The following is a 23,438-nucleotide window of genomic DNA, read 5'->3' on the forward strand; positions in this document are numbered from 1 at the left end:
AGGCCCATCAGTGCTCGTCTCATTGGTGGGCTGGATCGTGCCTGAGGGCCCAGCGAGGCCCACCCAGGTCGCTGGCACTAAAGAAGACCAGCCCTCGTACTATTACGTGTTGCAGGCGCGATTCAACAATGGATCCCCTCTAGTTAGGGTTTTACCTTCCTCTCGGCGCCGATGGCGACGTAGAGACCTCTGATCCCTCCCCCACCGAACTACGTCTTCTTCTCGGGCTGATCCAGGGGCGTCCTTCGGGTCGCCACCCGGCCTTGGAAGGGATCCAGAGTTTTTTGGCGGGGATAGGATTAGGTGCTCCCGTGCGGGAGCGATCTGTCTTCTAGGGTTTATCATGGCGGACCGAGGCAGCACCTCTACAGCGAACAAGGGCAAAGCAAACCCGGTGGATATGATGAAGGAACTAGCCCTCGATGAGGACAACCTTGATGACGTGGTTTTTGAGGACAAAGATGCACCGGCAGATGAGAATCTCCGCTGGATGATCTTGGTCAGGGTTCATATGGATAAAGACTTCAGCAACTACTGGTTTTTCCGCACGATGCGTGCAGCCTGGGATCTGGCGAGGCCGGTGAAGATAAAAACTCTAGAGGAGAATCTCTTCATAATGCAATTTGATTGTTTGGGTGATTGGGAAAGAGTGACGCAGGGAGGTCCGTGGCACTTCAAGGGCAACCCTGTGATCATTGCCCCGTACGATGGATTCACCAAGCCTTCTACGATCGAACTCTACAAGTTTGAGATATGGGCCCGGATCATTGATCTACCCCCGGCGTATCATGGTAAAGTTAAGGTGTTGGCCTCCAAGTTTGGTGAGTTTGTTGACGCGGAACCCGCTTCTTTCGATTTTGAAGGAAATTTCTTCAGGGTAAGGGTACGGCTGGATGTTCGTAATCCGTTAAAGAAGGCCACCTCACTGATCCATGGTGGCGAACGAGAGATATTTGCAGTCCGCTATGAGAGGCTACCGGACTGGTGCCAGGTGTGTGGTATGATGGGGCATCAGTTCAAGGAACATGGGGACGGCGTTCACCCACCGTTTGCGTTGGTGTTCAAGAATCTGCGTGCGCCGGCCACCACCAGCTGGGCTACCAGGAGAAGGAGTAATAGCCAGAAGCAGCAGCCAGCAAGGGGCAACTTCTCTGAAGCTGGAAGTGGTATCGCCAAGGGGGGAGAGAAGGTCGTTAGTGCAGTTGATGACCCTGAACTGAGTCGCAAAAGATCCTCAGATGCAGTCCTGACCGAATCAGCAAAGGAAGGGACAGGCTTGGAGCTCGCCCTGGTGGTCAAAGATGCAGTTGTGAATCAGGTTCCCCTGAGTCCACCCCCAAAGCAAGACCCCAAAGAACAAAAACTGTTATGCAGGCTGAAAAGAATAACTCAAGGGATGGAAGAAAGGCACCGGCTAGCAAGATCAACAACAACAATGGTGCACGTTTGGCGGCCTCCTCCGGGGAGGACCGCCGTGCACAATGAATCTCTTGAGCTAGAATTGTGGGGGATTGGCAACGCCCCGACAATTCAAGAGCTGCGAGAAACCACGAAAAAGTTTGCCCCTAAAGTACTATGTATTGTTGAAACCCAGATTAGCGGTGATAGAGCAGAAAATCTCAAGGGTACTTTAGGCTATGACAATGCTTTTGCTGTTGATTCCTCCGGTAGGAGTGGAGGTTTATGTATTTTTTGGAACAATGAAATAAAGACGGAGATTTTAGGTTACTCTAAGTATCATATAGATGTCAAAATCAGTATGCTTGGGGGGGGGGGGACCGTGGAGGCTCTTATGTTTCTATGGGGAGGCCCAAACGCACCTCCGGCATCAAACCTGGACAACCATGTGTAATCTGGCCACTCTCCATAATATGCCTTGGATGTGCTTGGGAGACTTTAATGAAGTGCTCAGATATGACGAGCATGATGGAATTGGTACTTGTAGTCAAACCCAGAACCAAGGATTCAGGGATGCAGTGGATGTGTGTGGTCTGATAGACCTCGGTTTCACTGGCAGAAAGTGGACGTATGAGAAGAAGGTAGCAGGAGGGTCGTTCACAAAGGTGCGCCTAGACAGGGCACTTGGGATGACCGAGTGGTGCACGCTCTTTCCTAACGCAACTGTTGAGCATCTATCGGCTGCAACTTCTGATCACTCGCCCATTCTCGTACACCTTGCCACAATCAGTCCAGGAGCAAAGACTGAGAAGAGGTTCAGATATGAGGTAATGTGGGACACTCATGCGGAGTTGAAGCAAACAGTTCGGACTGCATGGGAACCCGGGGGACAGCTAACAGCGAACGAAATTCGATCAACGCGCTTGCAAACAATTTGGGATAATGGGCAAAGTCTTCTTTCGGAAGTGTTCGAGGGGAGATTCGCATCCTCAAGAAAGAACTTGACAGGCTACGTAATGAGCCGACGAGGACAGGCCCGTCTCATGCAGAAATTAAAATTAACGATAGGCTCATCGAGCTATATTTACGGGGAGAGCTCATGTGGAGGCAGCGGTCCCGTATTGAATGGTAGTCCGCTGGAGATCGTAATACTCATTTTTTTCATATGCGAGCATCGATGAGGCGTAGGAAAAATCTGATAAAAGCCTTGCAAAGGGCTGATGGCGAGCTCACAGAGGATATGACGGAGATGCAGCAGCTAGCCCTGGACTTCTACAAAAATTTGTATACGTCAGAAGGAGTACAGGGAGTTGCAGAAGTACTGGAACACGTCCCGGTCAAGGTGACACCAGCAATGAACGCAGTTTTGATGGCACCGTATGAGGAGAAGGAAGTGAAAATGGCCTTGTTCCAGATGTTCCCTACTAAGTCCCCGGGACCCAATGGCTTCCCTGCTCATTTCTTTCAACGCCATTGGGATGTTTGTGGAGAAGCGGTCACCCGGGCCATCCTAGGCATTGTTCGTGGGGAGGAGAGCCCATCATGCGTTAACGATACACTTCTGGTCTTAATCCCTAAGGTATCTAATCCCACGTTACTGTCACAATTTCGCCCTATCGGTTTATGTAACGTTTTCTACAAGATTGCCTCAAAAGTGTTAGCAAACCGACTAAAGATCATCCGACCAGATATAATCTCTGAGGAGCAGTCCGCCTTTGTACCGGGAAGGCTAATTACGGACAATATTATTTCAGCTTATGAGTGCCTACACTTCGTGAAGAGGAACAGGGCAAAAAGCAATTCCTTTTGTGCGCTCAAGCTTGATATGATGAAGGCTTATGACAGAGTTGAATGGGAATACCTTAGAGCTATCATGGAGAAGCTAGGTTTTGCTACCCCCTGGATTACTGTCATCATGAACATGGTGAGCTCTGTATCCTTCTCAGTGATGTTTAATGGAAAAAAGTTGGAAGAATTCAACCCTACACGTGGCATTCGACAGGGAGATCCCATCTCTCCTTACCTTTTCTTGTTGGCAGTAGAGGGCCTTTCGTGCCTACTCAAATCACAAAACCAGTCATCCCAGCTCGGCGGCATTAAGGTGGCACCATCGGCCCCGTCGGTGAACCACCTTTTATTCGCGGATGATAGCCTGCTGTTTTTCAGGGTAAGTGTTGATGGAGCAGAGGAGATATCAAACCTATTGGAGTCATATTGTATGGCATCGGGACAAAGAATCAACAGGGACAAATCATCTATATTTTTCAGTAGGGAAACCCCGGAGATAGTTCGTGCTGCGGTCAAGGGTTTCCTTCATGTTCCAAACGAATCTTTGAGCGATAGATACTTGGGGATGCCTACGGATGTGGGGCATGCCAAGAATGGTACATTCAAATACTTAAGTGATCGTGTGTGGGACAAGGTAAAAGGATGGATGAGCAAGTGTTTATCAGCGGGAGGAAAAGAGGTTCTAATTAAATCAGTAGCTCAGGCCATACCAGTATATTCTATGTCTTGCTTTAAGCTACCAAGAGGTTTATGTGAGCATATAAAGTCTATTATTCGGAAGTTTTGGTGGGGCTGTAAATAGGGCAAAAGGAAGCCGGCTTGGGTATCGTGGGATGTGATGATGCGGCCTAAACACTTGGGAGGATTGGGGTTCAGAGATTTAGAGTTGTTTAATCTTGCTCTTTTGGCCCGTCAAGCCTGGAGACTTTTTAATGAACCATCTACTTTGAGTGCTAGAATACTCAAAGCTAGCTACTTCCCCGAGACTACATTGTTAGAAGCTCAACTTGGTGCTCGCCCCTCTCAGATTTGGCGAGCAATAATCGAGGGAAGAGATGTGATGAAGCAAGGAATCATTAGAAGGATTGGAAACGGACAGACCACCGATATTTGGCTGGACAATTGGATACCAAAAGAACACACACCAAGGCCCATTACGTCCCTCGTGCAAGACCCGCCGACGAAAGTGGCGGAGCTGCTACAACCATCCACCGGAGGGTGGAACGAGGACTTGGTAAGGTCTGTGTTTATTCGTTTTGATGTTGATGCTATTTTGAGAATCCCAGTGTGTACTCGCAATGTTGAGGATTTTTGGGCATGGTACCCTGACAAAAAAAGGAAGGTTCTCTGTCAGTTCGGCTTACAAATTTATGGTAAGCACAAAACTGCAGCGCGAGGAATGGCTTGAGGGCAGATCAGGATCTTCTTCAGGTGAGGAGGAGGGCAAAGCCTGGTCAGCATTATGGAAGATATCTATACCCTCGAAGATTAAAATTTTTATTTGGCGCTTGGCACGGCACTCGCTGCCTACCACGGATGTCTTACACCACAAAAATATGGCAACCCAGGACACTTGCCCTTTGTGCGGGTGTCAGGACTCATGGCGCCATGCTTTGATGTCCTGTACAATGTCAAAGTGTGTGTGGGCACTATCAGATGCAGATGTGGTGCTGGCAATGCCAGAACTAGAGGAACCAAGTGCAAAGAGGTGGCTGTTTGAGTAATACAGCAGGTTGGACCATGCAAAGTTTACATCAATGACTGTCACACTTTGGGCTATTTGGTATGCACGTCGAAAAGTTGTGTACGAGGCAATATTTCAAGCGCCACACCAAACTATTTCTTTTGTGAACAACTTCCTCGCTGACTTGCAAGAGATACCTAAGCCTAACAAGGTGGTTTCCATGACAGCACGGGTGGCCGGAACTAGGCGATGGCTCGCTCCAGGAACCGGATCTGTCAAAGTTAATGTGGATGGAGCAGTAGCGCGAAGCAGAAGGGGCGGAGCAGTGGCTGCACTATGTCGAGATGAGCAGGGCAACTATCTGGGGTCCTCGGCAGTGGTCTATGGAGGTGTTACTGATCCCACGATCTTGGAAACCTTTGCTTGCAGAGAGGGATTAGCTTTGGCAGAAGATCTAAATGTTCATGAGGTGGTTCTGGCTTCAGATTGTGAGGGAGTTGTCAATGACATCAATGATGGAACAAGTGGGGCAAACTCAGCAATCGTACATGAAATTACAGCTCGTAGTTCTGGTTTTGCTTTCTGCAAGTTTATTTTTGAACGTAGAAACTTCAATTTTGAGGCTCATAATCTCGCAAAGTATGCATGTAATCTAGGCATAGGTAGACATGTGTGATTGGGTATTCCTCATAACCCAGCTAGTGTACCTATGAACATCTCTCTGAATTAATAAAGCTTGCGAGATCTCTAAAAAAAAACGTGTTGCAGGCGTTACGCGTGTACGACTCGGAACACGTACGCGTAAAGATCGAGCAGGAGTTGTGCCGATCGACGACGTACGCCTTCTCCGCCTTCCACTCTGATCTGGTAGGGTTCGTTGCTAATCGGTCGGGGGCCGCGTCGGATACGGCTCCTACTCCTACCTCGATTCAGATATCGATCGAGCCACGCGCTACAAATATATATATCCCCGCACGACGTACGCCACAAACCACCAAAGCAAACATAAGACGAAATTGAGCGGAACCATGAGCCATCAGATCGATCTGAAGACGAGCGACTGCACCATGGCCGCCGCCGGCGACGACGACGACTGGGTGTACATCGACGGTGACCAAGAGATGACGGCTTCACCGGCGCCGGCTGTCGTATGTGCCTGCGCCCCGGCGCCTGACGATGCTGCGACGGAGGTGGTGGTTGCCGCGGACGCTGCCGGTGATGGCGCAGCGGATGACGCCGACGCCGTGGAAGACGAAGACGACTGCTCTGACTACTCCAACGGAGGCCGCCTCGAGAAAGCCTACGAGTTGGACCAAGACCTCGACCAAGTAGACGATGAGTCCGAGCGGCATGAGGAGGCCACCCCCGCACCGGCACCGGCGCCGTCAGCGCACGGCTACAACTCTCGCCACTCAGCCTACATAGCACGACTCTTTGCCTCGTCGTACACCTCTTACGACGGCTACCGCAACGGAGGTTACGACACCAGCTCTGGCTATGATGGCAACGGCTATGGCGGCGGAGGTTATGACAGCGGCCTCTCAGACTATGACTACGGCGGCGGACGTGGAGGTTATTACCGCGGCATCTCGGGCTATGACTACGGCGGCCTAGGTTACTACTACTACCTCTTAGGCTATGACTATGGCATGAGCGGCGGAGGAGGTTACGGCATCGGCTTTGGCTATCGCTACGGTGGCGGCGGAGGCTACGGCGGCATCTCAGACTATGGATATCGCTACGGCCGCAACGGAGGTCATTACTCTGACTTTGACTACGGCGTCCTTGGAGATCGTTACGACGGCAGCTCTGGCAATAGCTACGGTTATTTGTTCATCGCATAGGGGTGTGGTGCTTGGTATCGTTTCATCGCAGTAGAGTAATAGTAGTTGGTAATTGCTGTTTGGATCTATATTTTGTTACGTAGTATTATTATATCTTGTCAGAAAGAATTAAACTATTAGTTATATTAAGTGTGTTGCTGAACTCTTGAACTTATTTGCTACTTCTCCGTTGCTATGAAATCCTATGTGACAGTTTGATACTTCCTTTCTTACACGTATAGCACTTACTTCCTCCGCTTAAGAATTAGTCTAGAGATATAGATCCGTTTAAGCATCAACTAATTCAAGATGGAGGGAGTAATATATAACCCAAGTCCCAACTAATAGAAGATTAGCATAGCCTAAGCGCGCGGCGCCCATTGCCCATAGAAGCGCCCATCATTAAATTAGATGTTGACAATATTGGAGGATTTATATAAAGGTAATGATCGCTGCGCCCCTCTGGATTTTTGTTATATGAAGAGAAACTAGTGTTGTTGTTGTAGAAAATAAAGTTAGCTAAATCTCAACGGCTGGCTTCATAACATCTCACCAGATTCAGATTTAGCAAACTTTAGTTGGGTTGCACTGTCATGCAACATAAAAATTGTTGCATTGGCACATCCAGATGCGCATAATGCATTAAGTTTTATTTTCATGAATAGTGATAATGGCACACCAGTTAACAAATGCTCACTTAAATAACAAAGCAAGGTTCTTAGCTCTAAGAACATCCGTATATGGGCAATTTCAGTCCCTCCTACGGTCTTGTTAAGAAGCCTTCAAGTCTCATACACCAGTCATGTAAAACTGCAAAAAGAACACGCAGACCAACATCAAGCAACCTTTTCAGCCTACCATTAGTGAACTTTGGACTTCCAGTGGAAAATCCAGTGAAAAGCAGCTAGAGATATGCAGATCAATGTACTCTTTCCAAGACTAAATTGTCCAGGGAAGAGAAAAATAGCCTTTCATGTATTAATTATGTTATAAATCTTCTAGTAAAAGAACTTGTACTCTTTTTTTCATATACTCCCCCCACACTAGGTGAGCGGGTGGTGTGGGGGTGAAGAGAAGAAGAACAACACAACCAGCATGAGGAGCACCCAAAAGGCTAGAACCAAAACCAAAAACCGAACATGGCAGGCCACAGCAGCATCCCACAAACTAGCAACCGTCACTCGGGCGCAAAACAGAACGTGAACCCTCCTCGGTTTGCCATGATAGAGTTAGTTTCAAGAGCCACGCAGATATCTTCAGGCGACTGGCGATGCCAGGTCCCCTTACTGATTTTTTTGTTCATCTTCAGAGCTTGATGCAGCTTCGCGGCTTCTGGGCGCAAGTGCCTGGAGAATCTCACCTCCATCCACCAACGCCTGTTTGTCCTCCGGCGAATGGAAACCTTCCAACTATTTCAGGAACACACAGTCCGTATAACAAACATACCAGTTCAGCAGGGGAACGAATCCCCTTCCATTCGAAACGAGCATTATTTCTAATTTTCAGAAGAGCCAAGCACACAGCTGCACTCCAGTAAGGATATATGACAGAATTTTGTCGGAAGTCTATAACCAACGATGTGATAATGAAAGTACCAGAATGTGAAGCGTAAAATGGATTTAAAATAGTATGAGAACAGTTACATGGTATCCTTTCCGAAAAAGTTCAGTCTTGCCATGGAACTTCATAAATTAAAGAAAGTAACATCTAATGCAAACATGAGATTAAGCAGCCTAACTACCGAAGCTACTAGCAGCTAACTACAGATGAACACGAACATGCAAAGTTCTAAAAGAAGCTTACTCTTTCAGCACCACCATCATAGCACACTACGTATCGCTGTAGTTTCCAAAACCAAGGAAGTCCATCGCATTGTTCCCACAAGCAAACAGAGTCAAGATCAATTCTGCCAATCAGAAACCCTTTTGCACTCAACCGCAGCATCGCACTACTGGGTTGGTGATCATAGGACGGAGAGGTGTGTTAGTAATAGGACGTTGCAAATTTATCTCATCCAATCTCGACTACACACAAGTGCTTCAATCGTCTCGATGCTCAGTGTGCTCTGGTGCTTTGGAATTACTGGCCTGCTGCTACTGAATGCTGCTTCAGATTGAACAGCAGATGCCGGCATCGCTAAGACGTCCCGGGCAATAGCAGCAAGTGTGGGGTACTTTGTGGTGTGTTCCATCCACCATTTAAGAATGTCAAAATCGTCTTTTCTTGGGACTAGAACCTCCCCAAGGTAGTCATCAAGTTCTGAAGACATCTGGCAATTGAGGTGCTCATCCCAATCTTCCAAAGGATCATTATCAGCTGTATCCAGAGCTGCACTCCTTAAAAGACGGACGCCACTCAGCTGCTCTGTAGCATTGTAGTATTCATCGAAGAGTTCCTGGACCGTATCATGTATTTCAGATAAGTAGCCCAGCGAGTCTGTGCTGTAAGCCCGTTGCAGGCGAAATTGAATGAAGCTCATCTTGAATCTTGGATCTAACACGACAGGTATTGACAGCCACACGTATGAGTTTTGCCAATACTCATCGAACGCTTCCTGCATCTCCATGACCAGAGTCACAATCTCTACGTGATCGTTTGATGCTTCTTCTTGCAGAACTGTCCTCACTTTCCATACCTCACTGAAGTATACATTTGCTGTCGGAGAGCTAGGGCTAGAAACTACTTCGATAACACGATAAAATGTCCTCAAAATCTTGCAAATAGGCCAAGTAGCTGTCATATCTTCTGGAGACAGCACTTCTGCAACAGGAAACAACTTGTTGAATTGCAGCACAACTTCAAGCCTAAAATATAACTTGTGCCACCACTTGGCATCTTCTTGCGGACATTTCAAACTCATCTGTGAAATAACTTCCAGAAGCTGCTGTTGCATCGATGATGAAGATGCACATGCCCCAAAAAAGTCCTTTACTATGTCACCAACAAGGAAAAGTATATATGATCGTCCATCAGAAACAACACTGTTTAGCATATCATCCACACAAGCAATGTTGTACAGCTTGCCTCTGATGGGAAGGCACCTCTTCTTTATGAGCATCTCCTTGAGCTTCAAGGTATTTGCATCATTCTTAATTTCACCAACTGAAGTCAAGCTCAAAATCTTCTGGTCAAGATTCCAGTCTCTGATTGCATCCCATATGACATTGTATGATCCACTTTCCGACTCTGGAACACAAGCCTCCTTGCAGTGTATTATCCTTTCCAAATTAGTAGGTGAATACATGCCGAATTTGATTACTAATCTGTGAATTTTCCAGTCTTCAGTAATAAAATGTGCTGTCAAACAGAGGTAATTTACTGTCGGCTCAGGTCCATCATGAGTCCAGATGCTTGCTGACAGTGAGATACGCTGGGAGGTAAGTGCAATTTCATCCTTGACGTTTATCTTCTTCTTCTGAAACAGAGCAAGTAAATGTTCTTCCATATCACTAAGAGAGACTTTGTTAGTCATGGGACTGATGTTCTTCAAAATTCTTCTCATATCTTCATTCTCTACAATTGACAAAGGATAACCATGCAAAGTTATCAATCTGGCGATATCTTGATAAGGTGAATCTTGACCAAACTTTCTGGTGCTTATCGCAGCTGCATTAGTCATAGACGAGGTCTTCTGTTTCTTCAGCCCTGTACCATCTGGTGCTGGTAGGGATAGATGATCTGCCACCACTTGAATGGGCCGATAGGTGATGCCACTGGAGCTGCTAGCCCTGCGGAGCTTGCTAGAGCATTTTGTACCACCTGGTGCTTGTAGGGATAGATGATCTGCCACCACTTGAATGGGCTGATAGGTGATGACACTGGAGCAGCTAGCCCTGCGGAGCTTGCTAGAGCATTTTGTGATTTGAGCTTTCCTGGCAGGCGAAGACTCGTCTCGCACCCTGGACTTTAATTTAGGTAGACTAGAACAGTTACCCTTATGATGACTTTGGTCATGCCCATGTCGTTTTGAACAGGCTAGAGCATGTCGATTCAGATGGCCTCCGTGTTTGCTGAGGCGCTTGTGGCAATGGATGCATTCTGCACCCTGCAGTTTCCCCTCAACGAAGATGGGTGTGAAACCCTCCCATATTTTTGACCTCCATTTTAGGGGACTTACTGAGCTTATGTCGTCGATCGTCACTGCAAAAATTTCATCAACAAAAACATGTGATGAAACTGGATTAATTTGATTCACCAAAACCTTGTATACAATACGAATAGATACTTTGTGCCAGAGTTCAATTATCTTAATAAAGGAATATCTGTGTATCCGGATCTTAAACTACACACCGCTAACTAACAAATCACAATTATTAAAGTTGACTGGACACCGTTAGCTAGGTAATGAATGGAACCTCGATATGCAAAAATGGACATTCCATTTGGGAAGTAGGAATCTACTACTACTAAAGTGTGGTCTACACACTGAGCCAAGTAGAAGGTAATGGCATGGAGCCTCAATAGGCAAAAATGAACATACCAATTGGGAGGCAGGAATCCTGTGGCGACATCCACTCCGTCACTTCGGCCGACGTCGATTCCGGTTTGGCTGGGCAGGTTTTCAGATGCCGGCGCAGAAAGATATTCCCATTGTAGCCGAGGCGGTTGTGGCAGTGGAGGCAGTCTGCAAACTGAACCTTCCCATTCAGATAGATCGGCTGGAACTCCTCCCAGATCGGCTGCAACTCCTCCGGCGCCACCTTGGACTGATTCTTGAGCCTTTTTCTGGGCGAGATGTGAGCACCATCAAATTTAACCATCGCCTTCATGCTGACATCCTTCTCATGCTTACCAGGATTCCCCATAGCTTCACAGCAACTCAGTCAAGTATGAAAAGAACACACATATCAGTCCAAGAAGATGGCTTCACATAACCTCAGTAAGTATGTAAGATGAAATCCATATATTTCCAAGAAGAAACCCTACATCGATCTGAGTACATGACATCCTCCATAATTTCAAGACCATAAGGACACACAGACACACATACATATGCTTCTTGCCCGGCCGTCCGCCAAAATAAAAAACACATATTTGTGGATTCAGTCTCCCGGCCTAAAACCTAGATTACCGAGCGCGAGCGCCCAACACTACCACAATCCGAAGCATCCTGCTAAGCGGAAACTTCTTCCAGGCACGAAATGTCACAGAACTCGACCAAAAATGGCACCTTTTGCTCCGTATGTAATGTAGCAGAGCACAGCGCGGCGGGGGTTTCTTGAGCAGCGCGAGGGGAAACAGAGCAAGGGGGAAAGCAGAGCAGAGCGACGGCGGGCTAACCTGAACCGCCGGGAAGCGATCGCCGACGCATGGTGTGTGGTCCCGCCGGAAAACCGCCGCTCCTCGGCGGGCTCGCCGGGCGCTTCCCCCCAATCTTTCCCTCCCTCCTTCGGTGGCGAGAATGGGCTTCCGCTTCCTGGAGGAGGAACCACCTACCCCTAAGACGAGATGCGTGCACTGGGCTGGGCTTCTTGGTGGGTCGGCCCTGCTAAAACCCAGATAATCTATTGGTTCGGCCTGGATTCAAGGCTGGATGGGCTTATATTGGGTCAATCTCATTCTGTCTTCTTGATTTCAGCTCTTATTCTGTCCTTGTCTCAAAAAAAAAAAGCTCTTATTTTGTCCTTCCAAAAAAAACTCTTATTCTGGGCTTCCACTCACAGGTCCTTCTACATCACTATCTACCATTATTATTTCTAAAACCAGATCACTTATTTTGGGATGGATGGAGTAAGTCGTATGTCAGGGTTTACTCAGAGAACTGCAGCCGCCACCGGAGAAATTCCTGTCCCTTCACCTTCTGCCATCTCGGCGTTGAGAGATGGAGGACCTCGAATCTTTAAGAGTTATGTTTTCTTCGTCAACATCTAGTGGTGATCATAGTTTTGTGCGAATAAAGTTACTCTTTTATTTTATTTGGCAAATTCGATTATACAGATCTAATGAGTTTATGTTATTGTGTCAAGTTGTTTTTGCTGGTTTGATTATTTGTGAAGTTGGAATCTTACATCGACATTGTGACTTGATAGTGTGCAATTTTGGTGGATCGTCTCTGGCCAAGTACGTTATCACTCAAGGTTTTTCATTTTTTTGGATGGACGACTGAATGGGCTTTCAAAAACCTTTATTAGCAATCAAGTCCGTGTGGATGAAAAAGTGACAGTGTCGTTTTACCAAAGTCTTGCGGAGACTGATAGCATAACAAAGATAATTTTAAAAGATTATATTGTAATTCTTAATCATAAAAGGTACTTTATTTATTTATTTTGGATATTAGATCCAAATCAATGTATTTGTAATAGACTAATAGTTATGGGCATGATTTTTTGGATGCCTCAGTTTGATTTAGTACACACAAGTTTTCTATCATGATTAACATTCTTCCATTGTTTTCTGAAAGGTCAGGGGTGTTTGGCCCATGAACATCTTCCGTTAACCCCATGTTTAGGTATCATCAGAGAAGGCGCTTAGATTATTTGCCACACTATCAAGATTTAGGCCCGGTGTCACTCTGCTCCACAACTCCGCTCCCGAAGCTAGTGAAGCTGTAGTTCAAAATGACGGAGCTGCAATTTCCTCCAGATTCTGGGAGTTGGTGGATTACCAAACATGGTCTTAGATGATTTGCTCCAGGGTTATTTGCCACAGGTACTGACTTACAGGGCCCCGTCAATCTTGAGAGGGGTGGGGTGATCATCAAATGGGAAAGTAAAGTGTGGGTTAAGTCTAATTTCACGTAGAGGCCAGCAAGAGCTTCATTTCTAGGCCGCCTCAAAACCCCGGTGACGCCGATGTCGCCGACTGTTTGAACTTTGATCGGCAGGCCGCTCAGTCATAGCCAGCCGCCATGCCCCACATGGCGATTTGGCTGCAAGTTCAGTGACAATGTGATATCGAGCCATTGCATGTACACATTAATTTGGTCCCTGTACAAATACATGCTCTGCTGTGCGTGTGATTCGGTCGTCTAATCTGGGATTTTCTTATTACCGGCAGCACAATGAAAGACATCACAAGAGTTACCCTTAATGAAAGGCAACTCCTGTGAAGCTTAAATTCCACATCAATGCCTGGGTTTATTTCCACATACATGAGTCAGCTCGGGTGACTTCACTTCTGCGAGGTGGGCATGGAGAGAGAAACGCGCTGGGGAGACGACTCCTTCCACTGCTGCGTGATGGTCTTGATCTGGGTGAAGAACTGCACGCCCGCCTTGCCTGCGCATCCATGTTTACCGTGTTAATTACTTATGCCCAGATGTGATTGTATTGTAGGTCAGTAATCTGCTGAAGAAGGATCAAATGAGATGATTAGCAGGCGCACCGTAGAAATTCAAGTCTCCGGCGAAGGAAGCTTTGCTACCCGTGAAGGAGAAGAACGGCAGGGGTACCGGGATCGGCACGTTGATACCCACCTACAAAGGAAAGCGATACATTGTGATTCATACGGGCAGTACTCTTCTTGTTTATGTTAACTTCAACTTCAAAATGCTGAATTTCAGGCGACCATATATATGTGTTTACCTTCAGGTTATATTCCAATATCTAGCAAGAAACAATACACTACTAGGTTTGACATTTTCGCCAAAACGTTTTCAGACCTTGTAATGTAGGAGTACTACCCAACTACTAGCTTACACGATTAGGTAACTAATCCTTCACAAATGCTATGCAGTACCTGGCCAGCTTCAATGTCCGTCTGAAATTTCCTTGCTGAGACACCAGATGTGGTAAAGATGGAAGCCCCATTGCCATACCTGAGGACGATTTGCAAATCATTAAACTGCAACCAATGCTTTGCCTATGAGCTCACAGGAGAGAGAAATTACTTGTTTCTGTTTACAATTTGTATGGCATCATCTAGGCTCTCTGCCTGCAATTAATTGATAACACAATCAGCATAATAAAAATTTAATGGTGTCAAGAGAAGTAAACAAGTTTGTTATACCTTCATCAAGAGAAGAACTGGACCAAAAATTTCCTCCTGTTTCAAGTTTTCCAGGTTTCAATCAGATATAACAAGCCAAATGGTCGTCCAATTCTATCTTGGGAAGGAAAAGGTGGGTACTCTTTTTTAAAATAATGTTAAAACTGATGCAAAGTAAACATTATAAAAATACCTGGTAACACTCCATATCACTTTTAACATCAGCCAACACAGTTGGACCAATAAAGTTGCCATCCTCAAATTGAGGAACCTGCACAGCGCATAGCTATCAGGCATAACAGGAATTGCACACAGGCAGTTCAACAACTGAATTCTTAAAATTACCACAATCTCCCTTCCATCCAGCACAAGTCGAGCACCACTGTCAGCGCCACTTTGGACTAACTTGCAGATGCGGTCCTTGGCCTATTGATACCAAACTGTTAGGGCACAAGATTCACCAAGAAAACAAAGGGCTCTAATACCAATCTAGAACTCCCTCCAGTTCCCCAAAAGCAGAAGTTTTGGACATCGACATGGTCTAAAACCACAACTCTGGTCACTGTTTCTCTATATATAAATCCTAACAAAATTATGATATCATGGAAGTACTTTTGAAGATAATTCCTAAGTTCTAAACTTCTAATCCAAATACTTGAAAATATAGGTAGACAGAACTTTTAAAGAGTCAAAACGTCAACAATCTGTGAACTGGAGTAAGTGATATGAATCCTGAGGTCACAGAGAAGCCTCCAAAAAGAAAATTGACTATTATATTATCAAGCTAATATTTATGATAATTTATTTCTATGGTCCAAATGTGGGCCCTAGTAGCTTAGGCCCACAACAAAAAACTCAGTTAATCACGAACATGGCAGTGGCATATAGATGTGCTCCAGGCAGAGATTATGACAGGGGAACTACTAGTTACCATTGCAATGACTATGAAGGTAGATCTAAAGCTCATGACGTACAGTCAAACTCCAAAAGCTAATATGTTTCCGGAAAGGCTATACCATATGTCAACAGTTCATCATCACTAAAAACAAGTGTAGCATTTTTTTTCACTGGGATCATACTCCATACAGAGGCTATACGAAGATTACTCACTCAACATTTCATGATTAATTCTTCTAAATAAACTTGAGTGGTTAATAAGTAACTACTGTTCTATCGTCCAATTTTAAACAGGTAATCAAGCAGCCTTTTGGAGATCTAAACTTCATAAGATCTCCTTTTACCCCTTCAATTTAAAAGTTTGAATATCTTCCGACAAAAAAAAGGATCCTAAGTTCAAATATTCAATTTAAAAAAAAAATCAGTATGTATCCATAAGTGGGAAAATATGAATAACATGGATACAAAAACATGTGCTCAAAAAAGCAAACCTGTGTACTGATCACTGGACCAAGGTCAGCATCATTAGCTGTTCCAGAATTAACTACAAGGTTGCTTGCACGTTTGACTAGTTCATCCTCCCTAAAACAAAAGATAAGGTTGACAATGCTTCCCCAAAATCTGACCCAAAAAAAACTTTAGCCTAAAAAATTTGTCTTGGGTAAAAGTCGTAGAACTCTACCATGGTTCTGAACCTCCAACAAAAACAGCAGTGCTCAATGCCATGCACCTTTGCCCAGCTGCACCAAAACCGGCAGCAATAAGGGCATTCAATGTGGCATCTCGATCAGCATCAGGAAGGATAATGGCATGATTCTTTGCACCCATGTTACACTAAAGGAAACAGAAACTGTTATTCTGAATTATACTGCTTAGAATGCAAAAGGCATGGAAAAAAGGTTATTCAGGAAGTCATGATTAGAAGCAAACCCACCTGAACACGCTTCCCACTCGCAGATGCTCTAGAATATATATGCATACCTGCCTGAGAAGGAGAGAGAGATCAGAGATAGCAAACTGCTAGCTAGCTCTGAGCAACAGGAGTACAATAGCAATAGGGTTAAAAATCTAATGTAAATGATCAAAAATAGAACTTATAAGTTATAACTGCACATCTCTCTTTTCTTCTGCACATCTTTCAATACAAGAGAACACATACCATTAACACGCTTCTTCTATCAATGCAATGATACGCAAGCTTTGCATATTCGCGGAAAAAAAAAACATGCCATTAACACGAATACATGAACAGCAAGAACACCTGTATTGGCACAAAAAACTCTTATTTGCATCTTGGTAAATGAATTTATTGGTCAGCACAGTAAGCTAATTAAGTTTTGAAACACTATAATAACACATAAAAAGATCTGTCATGTGTGCATGTGATTGAGAATGCATGGATATCCTTGTTTCTAGAGTGAGGTCTGGTTGATGACCCAAGAGCGGAAAACAAATATGTCGATACGTATCGGAAGAGCAGAATATTAGTTAGATGGTCGATGCAGGAAAGTGTACTCGTAAATCAAGGTTCAGGGAGATCATTGATCCACTTACTGTATTGGAACCAACAAATGATACTGCCTTAATAGCCTCGTCATCACAAATATTGTTGACAACATCCTGATAAAGTAAAACAAAATGAGAACCAGGTAACCTAAGAGGCCTAATAGATTCATGTATCCAGAAAAGGCATAAAAGATTCATGTATCCAATATGAGCAGATAATTCTCCAGAGGAAGTGTGAAGTTTCAAGATGTGCTGCTTTGCCAGTGTTCCAAAGAGTAAAGACAATAGGCTTTGCCCACAAAGTATCAATCATTTTATGTGTTCTAAAATGAAACAACACCAGGCATCAGCAGCACATGAGAAGCAAATTATCAAACCCAATGGCAAGCTAAAAAAAAGCTAAGAATGCCGTACATGGGTACCATGAACAATGTTCAACACACCCTTTGGTAAACCAGCCTCCATCGCTAGCTCCGCAAGCATCATAGCAGCCCCTGTTCACAAATACAATACCATCAAATCTCAAAATTAATCGTGTGCAGTCTTTCTGTCAAAATGGCCGAGAATTAAAGCATTTTAAAGGACCCCCATTTACAATGATACATGGTACTTTAAAACGTGGCAAATGATCAAATCCCTCCTTTCAGAGTTGGAAAGCACGTTTCAAGTGTGATATAAATTATGCAGTAGCGTTGAGCCCATCTCTATATCCTGTTTTGGATTCTTGGTCAATATCTTTGTCCTTTTGCCCCCTGTGAGCAGGATTTTAGGCCGTTTAGGCCTAGTTTGGCAGCACAGTTTTTCAAAACCCTAAAAATCTAAAAACCTCAGTATTCCAATGCATGGGCAACGAATACTAGAGTTCCTAAGAATCACAGTTTTTCGCAGTCAGTTAAGAAAAAAGAGGTTGAGACCTCTTTTTCAAATACTGCAAAAAAAACATGGTATTGGAGATACTACGGTTTATGCAAGTGCTACATTTGTTGATGCCAAACACATCAAAGTATTTAAAACCATGCTTTCTAAAAAGACCACGGTATTCTCTTAAAACTCCAAAAAAAAACGAGATGCCAAGCGTAGCCCTACATTTTATATTACAAGAATCTACTACACATACCATAGGGGGTTCCCCTACAGTATTCCTGTCCAAAACGTATATTTTATAGTGCTATTGTACAACTAATGAAAATGTGAAACTTGGCTGCAACTATTATGCACCAATTCCTTATGAGACCGAAAGGTATATTTGTCATAATAATCATGGCGAGAAATACAGCACCGTTACCAATCTTCAAATGTTAGCTAAGCAAGAACACATGCACTTTTGCATTTAGTTAGTAAACGCCACAACAACAATAAATAGTCAACAAATTGGGCAAGAACACAATGGCAAAAGCAAGCACCTGGATCCTTTTCTGATGGCTTTAGAACAAAAGTATTCCCACAAGTAACAGCTATGGGGAACATCTGCATCCAAAGAACATAAGAAAAAACGCATGATCAAATTTTCTCTCCCGAGTTTATATTACAAAGAATGATAGCAGACATTAACAAACAAAGTTACAGACAGAACAAGGCCAGGAAATTGTACAGGGGATGCACTCTAGAGCCCTGATAAGTAATAAGAACAAAATTTGATGTTAAAGAAACAGTGAAAGTCGGGCATACCCATAGGGGAATCATGGCAGGGAAATTGAATGGGCAAATCCCAGCACATACGCCGAGTGGCTCCCTAATACTAAAGGTGTCAATCCCATGAGAAACATTAGATACGTATTCGCCCATTTGAAGTGACCCCATTCCACAAGCATGCTCCACCACCTCTACAAGATTAGAAGTTTGAAATCAAAAAACGTACATCCAGTTTGTTAAATAGCCAATATAACCAAGAGGCATCTACGAAGAAAATGTCACTTCACAGAATAAGCGTATTAAGGGCAGATAAAAGATACTGGTGGCATCGACATGTCCTGCAGTGTAGAAGGTGTGGAAAATAGAATATCGTGTCTTAAACTGCATACATGAGGATAACCTGCTATTATATGGATGATTTATTCTGCTTACTGACCAGTTTGTATACCTTCTAGCGGAATAGTGTTATTACATATTCCAAGCATGAACAGAGAGAGTGAACTCATCAGACTAGCTTGCGGGTTGCCCGTGTATCAACAACTAACACGATTGCGGTGTTAAGATGATTATACTATCTAACCAATGCAAGCAGAAAAAGGCCAAAAACAAGTGTAATGACATGAAAACTAACCTAGACCACGGAATACATCACCCCAAGCATCTTTCAGTGTCTTTCCCTGCTCGGTTGTAATGTTCTCTGCCAGCTTATCCTAGTATTTATCACCACCAAATAAGCACAGAATTAATCACCACCAATGAAGCACAGAATTTACTGCAGCAGGAACCAATAACTGATGGTTTCTATTGATGGACATTGGAATAAGTTCAGAAATAATACTACCATGTTGGCCCGGATGAGCTCCTGGTATTTGAACATGATGCGCTGCCGCGCCGTGACCGGAGTGTTCCGCCAGCCAGGGAAGGCGGTCCTGGCAGCGTCCACCGCGGCCCTGAACTCGTCGGCGGTGGTGAGCGGGATCCGGGACACCACCTCCTGCGTCGCCTGCGACATGGAAATGCCCGCGTCACATCACATCTCGACAGCTATAAAATCGACCAGCTCCGGCTGGAGGGTCGACCGATTGGGAGGGACCGAGAGGCGGGAGGATGGCTTACGGGGTTGGTGACGTCGACGTGCTCGGTGGCCTTCGACTCGACGAAGTCGCCGCCGATGAGTAGGCGCACCCTGGGCTGCGAGCGCGTGGAGGCGGCAGTAAGTCACACCAGGCGGAAATGATGCATACACGGATAGGAATGACAGATTGGGGGTTCCGGGAGGGGTGTGCGCGTACCGGCGACGAGGTCCCCTCGGCGAGCCACGAGGCGGCGGCGGTGGATAGCGGGGCGGCCATCGGCGACCGGCGGAGGCCGGAGGCTGCGACGGGGAAGGGGGTCAGGAACCGCGTGCGGCCTCAGGGGGTGGAGAACGGGGAGGAAGGGAGGGAGGGGAGCGATCTACCTGAGCGGAGGAGGACGGCGCGAAGCATCGTCGGTCGTCGGCGGCGGTGGTTGCGTCTGGGAACAGGGGTGTGGAGTGGAGCGGAGCGGTGGCGAGGAGGGAGGGAGGAAGAGGGGAGGGGAGAGCGGAGTGGCGACAGGCGAGGAGCGGTTGTTGGTGTCGTATTCGTTGTACTATCTGCCACCCGGCTGCGCCGCCGCGGCGGCGGAGGAGATGGGAAGGCAGACGTCACGGGATTCTCTTTCCAGCTAGGATATCTCTATCTCTGTCTTTTTTATTATAATCAGCCGTATGATTATTTCTTGCTTTAAGATTCGTGTTGGAGAGTTGGCTGTCTCGTTTTCAGCCTGCTAAGGAGAGCGTCCAGCCCGATTCTCTGCTTGTCTGTGTCTTCCGTTGTTTGGGCTGTTTTTTGTTTGGACCAATCTAGCTGGCGGCCGGGCGCTAGGTACCGCTCGCGAGCGGCCGGCCCCTGTCCGAGACGTCTAGTCACTGCCGCATATTAAAAACGCCAGGTAGAGTTTGGGAGCGGCCGGTGGAAAAGGTAAGTACGTGGTCCATTGTACACTAAAGGGAGTTGACCATCTAGTTTGCTTTTTAATTTTTGTTTCTTAAAAAAGTCATAACTTTTGAACCAAATATCGAAATTAAGATCCGCTTTCACCACTGAAATCCTCGCGATGTGCTCTTCGAAACTAGATCCCGCATGGATATGTTTTGACAAACCTTTTTTTGTGCAATTTTGTCCCCGTTTTGTGTAACTGACTAGCCGTCGATGTGCAACTACCTGACAGGGATGTGCAATTTTTCTTGTACACCGTAGACATGCAGTTTTTCTCTATGGTACCTCCATCCCCAAATTGCCTCCTTTCAGTGAGATGTGCAACTTCGTTTGTTGCCCAGGCCATGCAATTTTCACTAGTGGCACCACCCCATACTACTCTCTAAAATTGAAATGTGCAATTTCATCTGCTGCCCCGGTGCCCTGGCCAACTGCCTGGTAGTCATCGCGCGTGTGAGCCTCTACAACCGCGTTTGAGGGACTATCCTGTAAGAATGTCCCAACTCCACGGCCACGCATGTGCGACTATGAACACAAGAGTGTGCAACTCCGTGGTCGGACGTGGGCACCTCCCATAGCAATTCATGTGCGACTATGCAGACGATATTGTGCAACTGTGTGGCCATGCATATGTGACTATGCCGACGAGAGTGTGCAACTCCGTGGCCGGGCATGAGCACCTCCCATAAAAACTCATGTGTGACTATGTGGACGAGGTTGTGCAACTCCATGGCCATGTATGTGCGACTGTGCCGACGAGAGTGTGCAACTCCGCAGCCATGCGTGAGCACCTCTCACGGCAATTTTATGTGTGACTATGCGAATGAGATTGTGCAACTCTGTGGCCATGCATGTGTGACTATACCGACGAGAGTGCGCAACTCCGCGGTCGGGCGTGAGCACCTCCCCTGGCAAATCATGTGCGACTATCCGGACGATATTGTGCAACTCTATGGTCATGCATGTGCGACTATGCCGATAAGATTGTGCAACTCTGTGGCCATGCATGTGTGACTATACCGACGAGAGTGTGCAACTCCATGTAGACAACTTTTCTGCACCCTCATGGTCTACGGATGTGCATTTTTTCACCATTCAACAAAACCATGTCAGTGAGATGTGCAACTTTATCTGTTGCCCTGGCCAACTGCCTAGCAGATTTTGTACAACTACTTCTATTTCCCCTGCCAACTACTTTCAATGACCGTGTCCAACTGAAAACAACTATATGTGCAACTAGAACTACTATAGATGCCAACAAAAAATGATCGCCGTGTGTGCAACTTTCCAATGACCATGTCCAACTGAAAAAAACTATGTGTGCAACTAGAACTACTATAGATGCCAACAAAAAATGATCGCCGTGTGTGCAACTTTCCAATGACCATGTCCAACTGAAAAAAACTATGTGTGCAACTAGAACTACTATAAATGCCAACCAAAAACGAACCCCGTGTGTGCAACTTTCCAATGACCGTGTCCAACTGAAAACAATTATGTGTGCAACTAGAACTACTATAGATGCCAATCAAAAATGAACCCTGTGTGTGCAACTTTTCAATGACCGAATCTAACTGAGAACAATTATGTGCGTAATATCTAGAAGTAATATAGATGCCAATAAAAAATGATCGTTGTGTGTGCAACTTTCCAATGATCGTATCCAACTGAGAACAAATATGTGTGTAATTAAAACTACTATAGATGCCAACAAAAATGTGCAACTCCACGGCGCGCATGTGCAGCAATGTAGTTTCTTCAGAAAATAGAACAATAAAAGTCTGAATTTTTTGAAAACTTGATGTATTCCAACAGATGGGCCAGCATGTTCAGTACTTAGATAAACTACAGAGCTCAAATCAGCTGAATCCACTAGTACCTGTAGAGCATCAAATCGGCTGCAGAGCGATACGCGCCAAATCGACTACAGATCTGAAATGATCATATCCAACTCAGAACTATTATGTGTGCAACTATAATTATTGTTAACGCCAACAAAAAATTAGTAGCATATTATAGCTGCCCAAACACAATACCTCCGCTTCTTCTTTTGCTAAATTCAGTAGCATATTCAACAGCCCAAAGCACATACATAGCACCATCTTCAGTAGGAAAAGAAAATTCAGCAACACTCCATAGGAGCAACAACATATGCATCAACACAAAAATTCACTAGCACCGCGACCAAAGCAACGGTAGAACTCCAGCCTATGCTGGTCTTGCAACACGCATGAAGTAGGTCCCTGCTAGCTAGTGTTTTCCCTTCCCTTGTAACTTCCCTCCTGCGTTCAGAAATGCGTCAAGAACAAAAGCAACAAGAATCCCGTGTAATCTGTGCGATGGTAATCAGGTGCATGCTAAACCTTTTCTCAGTTGCTTCTTATTTTTGTCTTATTTTATCATCATCAAACAAGCAAGTGGGAGGGAATGGGTTCAATCAGGACGAAGGGGGATAAACTCGGACGACATCAGAGGAAGGAGACGACGGCCGCATCTCGTCGAGGATGATGGCCATCCCGTCGACGCAGAGGCCGTATCCCGTCGACGACGGAGGGGAACGACGACGATGGGACTGGATCCGGTAGGGGAAGGAGCAATAGGACGGTAGGCGGGATGTCGTGGTGGGGGCTGGTGGGGGCGCGGCCAAGCCTCCCCTCAACCGGTGGAGCGCGGTGGCCAGCCGGTGGAGGTTTCTGGTGGTCGGCGTTGAGGGGAGACGCCAGTGAGCCCCCTCCGATCCAGATCTGTGAGGAAGGGAGAATA

The 23,438-nt window shown here is 45.7% G+C and overlaps 2 protein-coding genes across 2 annotated transcripts; both read right to left on the reverse strand.

Annotated features, from left to right (window-relative positions):
- Positions 1-8,295: 8,295 nt before the first annotated feature.
- LOC123190535 (zinc finger BED domain-containing protein RICESLEEPER 2) lies at positions 8,296-12,180 on the reverse strand. Its single transcript, XM_044603193.1, has 3 exons — positions 11,974-12,180; positions 11,174-11,500; positions 8,296-10,833 (listed from the first exon to the last, which is right to left on the reverse strand). The coding sequence occupies exons 1-3, from the start codon at positions 12,002-12,004 to the stop codon at positions 8,699-8,701; spliced, it is 2,493 nt and encodes an 830-aa protein (XP_044459128.1). The 5' UTR covers positions 12,005-12,180; the 3' UTR covers positions 8,296-8,698.
- A 1,406-nt stretch (positions 12,181-13,586) lies between these two features.
- Positions 13,587-20,353, reverse strand: LOC123190536 (methylmalonate-semialdehyde dehydrogenase [acylating], mitochondrial). The gene is made up of 19 exons (XM_044603194.1): positions 20,114-20,353; positions 19,947-20,029; positions 19,771-19,845; positions 19,496-19,657; positions 19,286-19,364; positions 18,691-18,845; positions 18,426-18,489; positions 17,437-17,516; positions 17,071-17,136; positions 16,451-16,501; positions 16,199-16,350; positions 16,008-16,098; positions 14,965-15,045; positions 14,813-14,890; positions 14,641-14,676; positions 14,522-14,565; positions 14,371-14,449; positions 14,017-14,107; positions 13,587-13,910 (listed from the first exon to the last, which is right to left on the reverse strand). The coding sequence occupies exons 1-19, from the start codon at positions 20,139-20,141 to the stop codon at positions 13,804-13,806; spliced, it is 1,602 nt and encodes a 533-aa protein (XP_044459129.1). The 5' UTR covers positions 20,142-20,353; the 3' UTR covers positions 13,587-13,803.
- Positions 20,354-23,438: the final 3,085 nt, after the last annotated feature.

The sequence above is a fragment of the Triticum aestivum genome, chromosome 2A, assembly GCF_018294505.1.
Source record: "Triticum aestivum cultivar Chinese Spring chromosome 2A, IWGSC CS RefSeq v2.1, whole genome shotgun sequence".
Taxonomy (NCBI): domain Eukaryota; kingdom Viridiplantae; phylum Streptophyta; class Magnoliopsida; order Poales; family Poaceae; genus Triticum; species Triticum aestivum.

Bases quoted from the DNA above. Each gene is read 5' to 3' on its own strand.
- LOC123190535 (XM_044603193.1), bottom strand. From the start codon at position 12,004: ATGCGTCGGCGATCGCTTCCCGGCGGTTCAG. The intron at 11,501-11,973 runs GTTAGCCCGCCG...GTTGCTGTGAAG, and splicing joins ATCGCTTCCCGGCGGTTCAG to CTATGGGGAATCCTGGTAAG. The intron at 10,834-11,173 runs GTATGTTCATTT...AAATTTTTGCAG, and splicing joins GGATTCCTGCCTCCCAATTG to TGACGATCGACGACATAAGC.
- LOC123190536 (XM_044603194.1), bottom strand. From the start codon at position 20,141: ATGCTTCGCGCCGTCCTCCTCCGCTCAG. The intron at 17,137-17,436 runs GTACGGCATTCT...TTACTTTATCAG, and splicing joins ACATTGTTCATGGTACCCAT to GATGTTGTCAACAATATTTG. The intron at 15,046-16,007 runs GTTTGCTTTTTT...TGGTATCAATAG, and splicing joins GTCCAGTGATCAGTACACAG to GCCAAGGACCGCATCTGCAA.